At 41.8% G+C, this 13,092-nt stretch overlaps 1 protein-coding gene across 2 annotated transcripts in view; it reads left to right on the top strand.

Annotated features, from left to right (window-relative positions):
• The window catches only part of CCDC13 (coiled-coil domain containing 13), a 91,731-nt gene extending 82,763 nt beyond the window's left edge, over nt 1–8,968 (top strand). For both annotated transcript variants that reach the window (XM_077490543.1, XM_077490544.1), the window contains exons 14-15: nt 504–606; nt 8,152–8,968. In XM_077490543.1, the coding sequence (XP_077346669.1) occupies nt 504–606; nt 8,152–8,317 (269 nt within the window). In that variant the 3' untranslated portion in view covers nt 8,318–8,968. The remainder of the gene's footprint in view (nt 1–503; nt 607–8,151) is intronic.
• The last annotated feature ends 4,124 nt before the right edge of the window (nt 8,969–13,092 follow it).

The following is a 13,092-nucleotide window of genomic DNA, read 5'->3' as shown; positions in this document are numbered from 1 at the left end:
GAACCCTCGAATTTCTGAATTGCAAATTTTTGAATTTCAGAAAAAGCTGAAAAAGAAGAAAAACGAATGAAACGAAAACAAACACATTTTTTGTCGGTGCACATGTCTACTCTGTTTCCCCGAAAATAAGACCTAGCATGATTGGCGGTGGTGGCTGCAATATAAGCCCTACCCCCCCCCCCCAATTAACCCTACCCTGTTTCCCCAAAAATAATCCCTACCCTGAAAATAAGACCTACAAGGACTTTAACTAGGGCTCATTTGGGGGGGTAGGGCTTATATTGCAGCCATCACCGACAATCACGCTAGGTCTTATTTTCGGGGGAAACAGGGTAGTGGTATTGATCTGACAGATTTCGGGAATGGGGAAATTTTCGGTATACCCAACAGGTTCAGTTTAGGTAACAAGCTGCCTTGTGTGTAATGTCTCGGTGTCCGTGATTGGCTCCCTCTTCTATACACGGAACTCTCCCTGTGAATTACAGACCATTTTCTCTCTACAGGACAGTCGCTCAGCAACTCCCGACTCTTCCTGAATTTCAATGAAAGTTTGGATTTATCCTCCAGTGTGCCGTTGGAGACGCAGCTCGAGGAACTCGGCATAAAGTAAGTCTGTGTTTGTGGGACCCATGTTGTGACATTTTGAAGAGAACGTGTTCTAGAAATGTTTCTTTTTTATCTCTAAATCTTAGGTCTAAAAAAAAAAAATATATATAAAACTTTTAAAAAAGTTTAACTTTTTTTTTTTGCCGTTTTGCATATGAATGAGCCTTTTCTTTACAGAGCTGAATAGCTTCAAGCTGACCTTCCACTTCAATGGAAAGTTCCGCTCATTACAAGAAGTTGCCCCCCCTGTTCACAAAATTACCCATGGGGTGGGGGAATTGATAATATATATACACTATATTACCAAAAGTATTGGGACGCCTGCCTTCACACGCACATGAATTTTAATGGCATCCCAGTCTTAGTCTGTAGGGTTCAATATTGAGTTGGCCCACCCTTTGCCACTATAACAGCTTCAACTCTTCTGGGAAGGCCGTCTACAAGGTTTAGGAGATGTGTCTATGGGAATGTTTGACCATTCTTCCAGAAGAGCATTTGTGAGGTCAGGCACTGATGTTGGACGAGAAGGTCTGGTTCGCAGTCTGCGCTCGAATTCATCCCAAAGGTGTTCTATTGGATTGAGGTCAGGACTCTGTGCAGGCCAGTCAAGTTCCTCCACCCCAAACTCGCTCATCCATGTCTTTATGGACCTTGATCTGTCATGTTGGAACAGGAAGGGGCCATCCCGAAACTGTTCCCACAAAGTTGGGACCATGAAATTGTCCAAAATGTCTTTTTTTTTTTTCTCAATCAAAGGTTTTTATTGAATGAAAATGCAACAAACATTGAAAACAAAAGATAAACCAAGAGTATGCATAAACATGGCATAAAACATGGCACATAAATGAAATTTTTACATCGAGTACAATGGAAAGTTGTAATACAATCCTTAGGGGGTAGGAGTCAGGAGAAGGTGGTGGTGGATGGGGAATAGGGGGGGTAAAAAAAAAAAAGGGGGGGGGAGGGGATGTAGGAAGGGGCAATATGATAGAAACGAATGATAGTATTAGCATTATCAATGGTATACCAGGCGTTGGGGTAGAGAGCTGGGTTGGACTTGTAGGAGTCGGTGTTTGTGTTGTTTGTCCAAAATGTCTTGGTATGCTGACGCCTTAGAGTTCCCTTGACAGGAACTAAGGGGCCAAACCCACCCCCTGAAAAACAACCCCCACACGATAATCTCCCCTCCACCAAATGATTTGGACCTGTGCACAAAGCAAGGTCCATAAAGATGAGCGAGTTTGGGGTGGAGAAACTTGACTGGCCTGCACAGAGTCCTGACCTCAACCCGATAAAACACCTTTGGGATGAATTAGACTGCGAGCCAGACCTTCTCGTCCAACATCAGTAACTGGCCTCACAAATGCGCTTCTGGCAGAATGGTCAGACATTCCCATAGACACACTCCGAAAACCTTTTGGGTTGTAAGGTTCAGGCACTAATGTTGGATGAGAAGGCCTGGCTCGCAGTCTCCACTCTAATTCATCCTAAAGGTGTTCTATCGGGTTGAGGTCAGGACTCTGTGCAGGCCAGTCAAGTTCCTCCACCCCAAACTCTCTCACCCATGTCTTTATGGACCTTCTTGCAAAATTTGGCTACTCAACATGTTCTGAGATCTGCGAAGCGAGATGACATCGCCTTCACCTAGCTGCTGCAGGACGAAGTAGAGGAAAAGTAATATTTTAGCTAACTATTGCCCACCTACAGGTACTTTTAGGCCTCATGCACTCTGGGAGGCAAAAATAGCACTTTTAAGGGCGTTTGACTTTTTTTTCTGCCTCTAAACGCGCCGTAAAGTGATTGTAAAGTTTTTTTTTTTTTTTTTTTTTTTTTTAGTTAAGAATAACAAACATGTCATACTTACCTACCCTGTGTAATGGTTTTGCACAGAGAAGCCCTAATCCTCCTTTTCTCTGGTCCCTCTTCGGAGCTCTTGGCCCTTTTCCTACTGTTGAGTGACCCCACAGCAAGCAACTTGCTATGGGAGCACCTGAGCCGAGCCGCAGCTCCCTGTGTCCATTCAGACATGGAGCCTCGGCCCGGCCCCCTTTCTCTCCTGATTGGCTGACTGACTTTGACCGCAGCCAGAGCCGCGCTGTTGTCTCAGCCAATGAGGAGGGGAGTTCCTGACGGGCAAGACACTCCTGCAACATCGCTGGATCTAGATGGCCTCAGGTAAGTATTAGGGGTTGTTGGGGACCCTGCTGCACACAGAAGGCCTTTTATCTTAATGCATAGACTGCATTAAGATCAGTGGCAGCTGGAGCTCAATATTTTTTGGGGGGGGGGACCTTGGATCGCTGCTTTCCCGTCCGACCCCCCAATGGAAGGCAGCGATCCATGGGCGTACCTTCCGATGACGTGGTTAGTAAATGAGGTAAAGCTTCACTTTACAAAGAACATCCAATCACATGCAAGGAAAAAAATAAACATAATTTTTTTGCTTGCACATGGTTAGACAATGGGAGTCAGCAGAGCTTCCCCTCATTTACTAATAGACATGTGCACTGCCAAAAAATTTGTTCATTTTTGTTTTCGTTTCATTCGTTTTTGTTTTTGTTTTTTAGTTTTTCAGGTCATTTGTTATGATCGCAATTCATAAATTTGTACATTCGGAAATTCAAAAATTTGTACATTCGGAAATTAGAAAATTTGTATATTCATAAATTAGAAAATTCATACATTCATAAGTTAGAAAATGTGTACATTCGGAAATTCGTACATTCGCAAATGAGAAAATTCAGAAATTTGGAAATTCGAAAATCTGATATAGTAACTATTACATTTTAGGTATTGTAATTTCCTTTCAAATTTGGCTGTTAGTGAACGTAATGAATACCAATTTATCCAAAGTCACAAATTATCCGAAATAACGAATGCCACATCTAAATAAATGGAATGGAACAAATTATTTATAGTAATAATAATAAAAAGTTTTTATTATTATTATTGTTATTTATTATTATTAATTCATTATATTCCATTCATTTAGATACGGCATTCATTATTTTGGATAATTTGTAACTTCGGGTAAATTCGTATTTGTTATGTTCACTAACAGCCAAATTTGAAAGGAAATTACAATACCTATAATTTAATAGTTAAGTTATTAGGTAATTATTATTTCATATTTCCGAATTCATGAATGTGCGAATTTATGAATTTACAAATTTATGAATTTCCGAATGTACAAATGTACAAAATTTATGAATGTGCGAATTTATGAATTTACGAATGTACGAATTTATGAATTTACCAATTTATGAATTTCCGAATGTACAAATGTACAAAATTTATGAATGTACGAATTTATGAATTTACCAATTTATGAATTTGCAAATATACGAATTAATGAATGTACAAATGTGTGAATGTACAAATTTACAAATTTATGAATTTCTGAATGTGCGAATTTACGAATGTATGAATTTACAAATGTACAAATTTATGAATTTATGAATGTACAAATTTATGAATATGCAAATTTACGAATATGCAAATTTACGAATGTACGAATTTACGAATGTGCGAATTTACGAATGTATGAATTTATGAATGTACAAATTTATGAATTTACGAATGTGCGAATGTACGAATTTACGAATGTGCGAATTTACGAATTTATGAATGTATGAATGTACAAATTTATGAATTTACGAATGTACAAATTTACGAATGTATGAATGTACAAATTTATGAATTTGCGAATGTGTGAATGTACGAATTTACGAATGTGCGAATTTACGAATTTATGAATGTACAAATTTATGAATTTGCGAATGTGTGAATGTACGAATTTACGAATGTGCGAATTTACGAATTTATGAATGTACAAATTTATGAATTTACGAATGTACAAATTTACGAATGTATGAATGTACGAGTTTATGAATTTACGAATGTATGAATGTACGAGTTTATGAATTTACGAATATGCGAATGTGCGAATTTACGAATGTACGAATTTATGAATTTACGAATGTACAAATTTTATGAATTTGCAAATGTACGAATTTATATGTACGAATGTACAAATTTACGAATGTATGAATGTACAAATTTACGAATGTATGAATGTACAAATTTATGAATGTACGAATGTAGGAATATACGAATTTTCAAATTTATGAATATTCGGAAAAATTCATTAAACGGGTTTTCGTTAATTTGGATATTTACGAATTAACAAATTTGCCGAAATTCGTTAAAAAACACATTTGGAACGAAACAAATTGCACATGTCTATTAACTAAGCTCCGGAGCAACTTCACTTTGCAGAGTGCGCAGTCGATTTGCCTTTGGTGCATGCAAAATCCAGTGCAGCTCTTCATAGAAACCAATCAGCTTCCAGGTTTTTCGTAGCTTAACTAAACACACTGAAGATGGAAGCTGATTGGTTACCATGCAGAGCTGCACCAGGTTTTGCACTCTCCAGTTTTAGTAAATGGCCCGCTAGGTGTCAATGCACACATAGGCATTTACAGCTTTTTAACGGCAGAAAAAAAACAGGGCCGGTGCATTTAGGAGAGGAGCGTTTTGCCACTAAAAATGGCTAATGCGCCATGCATTAACACTATGTGCGTTTAACTCTTGAGCGTTAATTAATTTCAATGGCCAGAGTAAATAAATATTCTGGCCGATTAAATTAACGGTCAAGCGAATGACGCGCCTAAATGGGTTTTCAAAAATGTAGCTTTAGCTCTCATGCTAGAAGCAAGGCATATAGAAGAGCTTGGCAAACGGGCAGCGTGCATGGGGCCTTATGCAGCATTTTATGGAGGAGGAGAGGGCACCTTGAATTAGGGGACCTTGTCACTCAGATGGAAGCAGGAGGCGAAGATCACACATGCAGCTAAGTCGCAGCAGTGCCCCCCCCCCCCCCCCCCCCCACTGTGTTCAGACAATTCCATAGACAATCTGAAAGATAAATACCGTCTGTTGTGAACTCTAGTCAGAAAACCTATAATATGAAGTTGCAATGCGTGGCTTTTTTGTAAAGCCTTCTTATGCTTTGCCCAATCAGTAAAAGACAGGTTCACGTTAATTCCTGGCCCCCCGGGAGCTCACTCTTCCTTCCCTCCCCTATCACTCCATTCTTATTGCAGGATGGTGGCCTCATCAGTGTGTTTTCTCTCTCATTGTCCAGTCAGCAGGCCAGGGGCTGGTCGGTGACCAACTAATACTGCATATTCTGCAAGAGAAAAGCTGGGTCAAGCGCCTTAAAGCAGAACTCTAGTTTGTCACCTACTACACCACACTACACTACACTACTACACTACACTACTGTACCTACCTCTCACCATCTCCCGAATCACCCTTTTGTCTTTTTAATGAAATTGCTGCAGACTGCTAGAGCATAGAGAAGATAAGTAGAGATTGCTGGAGCATACAGAGGGTAAGCAGAGACTGCTGGAGCATAGAGAGAGTAAGTAGAGATTGCTGGAGCATAGAGAGGGTAAGTAGAGATTGCTAGAGCATAGAGAGGGTAAGTAGAGATTGCTGGAGCATAGAGAGGGTAAATAGAGATTTCTGGAGCATAGAGAGAGTAAGTAGAGATTGCTGGAGCATAGAGAGGGTAAGCAGAGATTGCTGGAGCAGAGAGAGGGTAAATAGACATTTCTGGAGCATACAGAGGGTAAGTAGAGATTGCTGGAGCATAGAGAGGGTAAGTAGAGATTGCTGGAGCATAGAGAGGGTAAGTAGAGATTGCTGGAGCATAGAGAGGGTTAGTAGAGATTGCCGGAGCAGAGAGAGGGTAAATAGAGATTGCTGGAGCATAGAGAGGGTAAGTAGAGATTGCTGGAGCATAGAGAGGGTAAATAGACATTGCTGGAGCATAGAGAGGGTAAGTAGAGATTGCTGGAGCATAGAGAGGGTAAGTAGAGATTGCTGGAGCAGAGAGAGGGTAAATAGAGATTGCTGGAGCATAGAGAGGGTAAGTAGAGATTGCTGGAGCATAGAGAGGGTAAATAGACATTGCTGGAGCATAGAGAGGGTAAGTAGAGATTGCTGGAGCATAGAGAGGGTAAGTAGAGATTGCTGGAGCATAGAGAGGGTAAGTAGAGATTGGTGGAGCATAAAAAGGGTAAGTAGAGATTGCTGGAGCATAGAGAGGGTAAGTAGAGATTGCTGGAGCATAGAGAGGGTAAATAGAGATTGCTGGAGCATAGAGAGGGTAAATAGAGATTAGTAGAGATTGCTGGAGCATAGAGAGGGTAAGTAGAGATTGCTGGAGCAGAGAGAGGGTAAGTAGAGATTGCTGGAGCAGAGAGAGTGTAAGTAGAGATTGCTGGAGCATAGAGAGGGTAAGTAGAGATTGCTGGAGCATAGAGAGGGTAAATAAAGATTGCTAGGGCATAGAGAGGGTAAATAGAGATTGCTGGAGACTGCTGGAGCATAGAGAGTGTAAGTATAGATTGCTGGAGCATAGAGAGGGTAAGTAGAGATTGCTGGAGCATAGAGAGGGTAAGTAGAGATTGCTGGAGCATAGAGAGGGTAAGTAGAGATTGCTGGAGCATAGAGGGGGTGAATAGAGATTTCTGGAGCATAGAGAGAGTAAGTAGAGATTGCTAGAGCATAGAGAGGGTAAGTAGAGATTGATGGAGCATAGAGAGGGTAAGTAGAGATTGCTGGAGCATAGAGGGGATGAATAGAGATTTCTGGAGCATAGAGAGGGTAAGTAGAGATTGCTAGAGCATAGAGAGGGTAAGTAGAGATTGATGGATAGTGCTGGGTCATAGAGAGGGTAAGTAGAGATTGATGGTTAGTGCTGGGGCATAAAGAGGGTATGTAAAGATTTATGGATAGTGCTGGGGCATAGAGAGGGTAGGTAGAGATTGATGGATAGTGGTGGGGCATAGAGAGGGTAAGTAAAGATTGATGGATAGTGCTGGAGCATAGAGAGGGTAGGTAGAGATTGATGGATAGTGCTGGGTCATAGAGAGGGTGGGTAGAGATTGATGGATAGTGCTGGGTCATAGAGAGGGTGGGTAGAGATTGATGGATAGTGCTGGGGCATAGAGAGGGTAAGTAGAGATTGATGGTTAGTGCTGGGGCATAGAGAGGGTAAGTAAAGATTAATGGATAGTGCTGGGTCATAGAGAGGGTAAGTAGAGATTGATGGATAGTGCTGGGGCATAGAGAGGGTAAGTAAAGATTGATGGATAGTGCTGGGTCATAGAGAGGGTAGGTAGAGATTGATGGATAGTGCTGGGGCATAGAGAGGGTAAGTAGAGATTGATGGTTAGTGCTGGGGCATAGAGAGGGTAAGTAAAGATTAATGGATAGTGCTGGGGCATAGAGAGGGTAAGTAGAGATTGATGGATAGTGCTGGGGCATAGAGAGGGTAGGTAGAGATTGATGGATAGTGCTGGGGCATAGAGAGGGTAAGTAGAGATTGGCAATATTTCTTTCCTCGAATAGGGAGGGGGGGAGAATCTTAAAATGATTGCGGTTCCTATGCAAGGCTCTCTTCGGTGTGCTGTGGATGCCGCCATGCCGCCTTTACCTGTTGCGCTCATCTTGAATATCGCCTTTATATTTCAGGCTGGAAATAAAAGTAGATGAAAATGAAGCTCTGAAATCGGCTCTAAAAAGCGCCTTGAAAACGAAGGAGGACGACCTGAAGCTCTACAATGAGATGATGGTCCAGGTGAAGCAGATCTTCCTACAAGCTCTGCGCCAGCACAAGCAGGAACGTGGCGCCCTCTAGTGTTTCCACACAGCTGCACCCATGGCACACAGTGCAGCACATAGCGGAGAGTGGCTGGTTGGACGATAAGCCACATGCAGAGAACGTTCCACCAATGGGCTCTCAGAAGGTTCTCAGCACTTTGGGTGTACTGTGTTTTCTGGATATCCCCTCATCTATCAATTATGGGCCTAGCAGACACCACCCAGCAGCATCTTGCTGCACCCCCTTGATGTGATTGGATGAAGAGCTCACAAAGGAGAGATGAAGCTTTGCCAGCCAACACATGCCCAGGTTGCCCTCACATACCTGCAGCTGTTTTTATCACTTCCTTTATGCCGAAGTGCCGAGTCGTTCCGAACTGGAAAAACATCAACACTTCCAAGTAGTAGAATGCCGCCTGTGTGGGTACAGAAGAAGATTCTGGGCTCGGCCTCACCTGTTAGTAACTGCCAGTTATGCACAGTGCAGCTCAGAGCCGCCCCAGGAGAGACGTTCTGCCATAAGGGAATGTGAGGACTCTGTTTTCCATGTCTAGATGTCCCGATGATCCCAGTAGAGTCAGAGAAAGGAAGAAATAGATTACATGTGAATTCATTCTGATGTGACGATGTGATGGAACTCAGGTCATTTTATTTAAAACATGAATATATCTAAATAAAATAATAAAAATAAGCAGATATGTCCTCTTATTTTCTAGTGTAAAAATCTGCAAAATAAAATGTAAGTGAGAAACACAGGCCCACTTGTTGCCGCACACAGTGACCATTTCTGTGATGCCGGGCTGTACATCCTGTGAAAAATAATTCAGATTATTCAGTAAAACGATGTGCAGTGAAACGCGTAGTAGTCCACAGCAGCCAATCAGTTTTCAGTTTACTGTGGTCAGGTCAGTGAAAGATGCATTGTGATTGGTTGCCACAAGTTGCCCTTTAACTAGCTCCCCTCTAGAGCAATTTTTTTATTTTTTTGCACACATGTTAAATTGATTGTAAAACTTAGATTTTTTTTTTTTTAATAAATAAAATAATAAACATATTATACTTCCCTGCAGGGGCGGCCTGACAACTCATAGGGCCCCCGGGCAATAGGAGATTATGCGGCCCCCAGGCAATAGATTATGGGGCCACACAGTATACACACACGGTATACACACACATACAGTATACACACATACAGTATACACATACAGTATACACACACATACAGTATACACACACAGTATACACACACACACAGTATACACACACATACAGTATACACACACAGTATACACACACAGTACACACATACAGTATACACACACAGTATACACATACAGTATACACACACAGTACACACACACAGTATACACACAGTATACACACACATACAGTATACACACACATACAGTATACACATACAGTATACACATACAGTATACACACACAGTATACACACACACATACAGTATACACACACAGTATACACACACACATACAGTATACACACACAGTATACACACACATACAGTATACACATACAGTATACACACACAGTATACACATACAGTATACACACAGTATACACATACAGTATACACACACAGTACACACACACACATACAGTATACACACACATACAGTATACACACACACACAGTATACACACACATACAGTATACACACACAGTACACACATACAGTATACACACACAGTACACACATACAGTATACACACACAGTACACACATACAGTATACACACACAGTATACACATACAGTATACACACACAGTACACACACACAGTATACACACAGTATACACACACATACAGTATACACACACATACAGTATACACATACAGTATACACATACAGTATACACACACAGTATACACACACACATACAGTATACACACACAGTATACACACACACATACAGTATACACACACAGTATACACACACATACAGTATACACATACAGTATACACACACAGTATACACATACAGTATACACACAGTATACACATACAGTATACACACATAGTATACACACATAGTATACACATACAGTATACAAACACAGTATACACATACAGTATACACACAGTATACACATACAGTATACACACAGTATACACACACACAGTATACACACACATACAGTATACACACACATACAGTATACACACACAGTATACACACACATACAGTATACACACACATACAGTATACACACACAGTATACACATACACACACCGAAAAGGTACTGGAGAGGCGGGGCAGCTATAATCATGGTCCTTCCTTAGTGTATTTCTTTCCTTATCTCCTCTATATGTGTGAGGAGAAAAAAAAAGCTGATCTCTCAGAGGGACATCAGGAGAGCTCCCGCCAGCTCATCTGTGCCACCTGCCACTGCGCAACAGTGCTGCCTAACAGTGCCCACCAGCGCCACCCATCAGTGCCCACAATGCCACCTATAACTGCCCAAAGTGCCACCTATCAGTGTCTCATCACCAGTGTCCATCAGTGCCACCTATCAGTGCCATTTATCAGTGGTACCTATCAGTAACACCTATTAGTGCCCATCAGTGCCATCTTATCAGTGGCCATCAGTGCCGCCTTATCTGTGCCCATCAGTACTGCCTTATCTGTCTCCATCATTGCCACCTTATGTGCCTATCAGTGCCCATCAGTGCAGCCCAGGGCTTTTTTTCAGGGGAAACTTGGTGGAACTCAGTTCCACCCCCTCTGGCTCAGACCCTTGGGGGGGGGGGGGCAGCTCACCACAATCACTTGTAAACAAAGAAGTCCTGTTTCTGTGTTTACAAGTGACAGCTCTGCACTCTGTGTGTAATGCAATCCTGGTATTTAATGCCCCTTTAAGAACCTCCTACTGTTTGTGAAATTTGACTGACCACACCCACTATTTGATGTGATTTGGAAGGTGTGTGTGTGGGGGGAGGGGTTTTGGGGGGTCATGGTTGAGTTTCGGCACCTATTGTTTGAGGGAAAAAAAGCCCTGGTGCAGCCTATCGGTGCCCATCAGTGCCGCCTCTTCAGGGCATATCAATGAAGGAGAATAATTACCTGTTTGAAAAATTTTATAACAAACTATGAAACATTATTTATTTATTTTTTTCAAAATTTTCCAACTTTTTTTGTTTGTTTAGCAAAAAATTAAAAATTGTCATTCAAAGAGTGACAGCGCAGAAAGCTGAAAATTGGTCTGGGCAGGAGTGGGGGGGGGGGGGGGGGGTTTAGGTGCCCGGTAAGCAAGTGGTTAATAAATTCTTCCATTTTAACCACTTCAGCCCCGGAGCATTTGGCTGGCCAAAGACCAGAGCACTTTTTGCGATTCGGCACTGCGTAGCTTTAACTGACAATTGGCGCGGTCGTACGACGTGGCTCCCAAACAAAATTTACGTCATTTTTTCATCACAAATAGAGCTTTCTTTTGGTGGTATTTGATCACCCCTGTGGTTTTTATTTTTTGCGCTACAAATAAAAAAAGAGCGGCAATTTGGGAAAAAACACATTATTTTTTACTTTTTGATATAATAAATATCCCCCAAAAAATATATATATAAAAAAAAAAAATTTCCCTCAGTTTAGGCCGATACATATTCTTTTACAGATTTTTGGTAAAAGAAAAACGCCATAAGCGTTTATTGATTGGTTTGCGCAAAAGTTATAGCGTCTGCAAAATAGGGGATAGTTTTCTGCCATTTTTATTAATTTTTTTTTTTTACTAGTAATGGCGGCAATCTGCGATTTTTATCGTGACTGCGACATTATGGCGGACACATCTGGACACTTTTGCCGCTATTTGGGGACCATTCACATTTATACAGCGATCGGTGCAATTAAAAATGCATTGATTACTGTGTAAATGTGAATGGCAGTGAAGGGGTTAAACAGGAGGGGGCGCTGAAGGGGTAAAATGTGTCCTAGGAATGTGTTTTAACTGTGGGGGGGGGGGAGGGGCAGTGTGTGTCACCACACTAATCACCGCTCCCGATCACAGGGAGAGCTGTGATCAGTGTCCTCTCACTAGGAAGAATGGGGAAATGCTTGTTTACATCAGCATTTTCCCGTCCTCCTTCTCCGTGAGACGATCGCAGGTATCCTGCGGACATCAAGTCCCGCGGGCGCGCACGCTCACAATGCCGCGTCTTAAAGGGCAACACACAGGTACGTTAATATGCCTGTTCGTGCCATTCTACCGACGTATATCGGCGTGAGCCGGTCAGCAAGTGGTTAAACGATGATGAATAATACACTATGGGAGGCATTCTATCCGTTTCATTCCTGCATGTGGTTCGGAGCCATTGGTGATACTTTAAGAGCCTGGATTCCATATATAGAGATAAGGAAAGAAATACACAAAGGAAGGACCATCAGCTTATACAGTATATCACAAAAGTAAGTACACCCCTCACATTTTTGGAAATCTTTTCTTCTATCTTTTCATGTGACAACACTGAAGAAATGACACTTGTCTACAATGTAAAGTAGTGAGTGTACAGCTTGTATAACAGTGTAAATTTCCTGTCCCCTCAAAATAAATCAACACACAGCCATTAATGTCTTAACCGCTGGCAACAAAATTGAGTACACCCCTAAGTGAAAATGTCCAAATTGGGCCCAAAGTGTCAATATTTTGTGTGGCCACCATTATTTTCCAGCACTGCCTTAACCCTCTTGGGCATGGAGTTCACCAGAGCTTCACAGGTCACCACTGGAGTCCTCTTCCCCTCCTCCATGATGACATCACAGAGCTGGTGGATGTTGGAGACCTTCCCCTCCTCCA

Source organism: Lithobates pipiens, unplaced genomic scaffold, assembly GCF_037356315.1.
Source record: "Lithobates pipiens isolate NorthernLeopardFrog02 unplaced genomic scaffold, aLitPip1_a1.2 Scaffold_19, whole genome shotgun sequence".
NCBI lineage: Eukaryota > Metazoa > Chordata > Amphibia > Anura > Ranidae > Lithobates > Lithobates pipiens.
The sequence above is the reverse complement of the archived record's forward strand: the minus strand, read 5'-3'. Positions and strand labels throughout refer to the sequence as shown.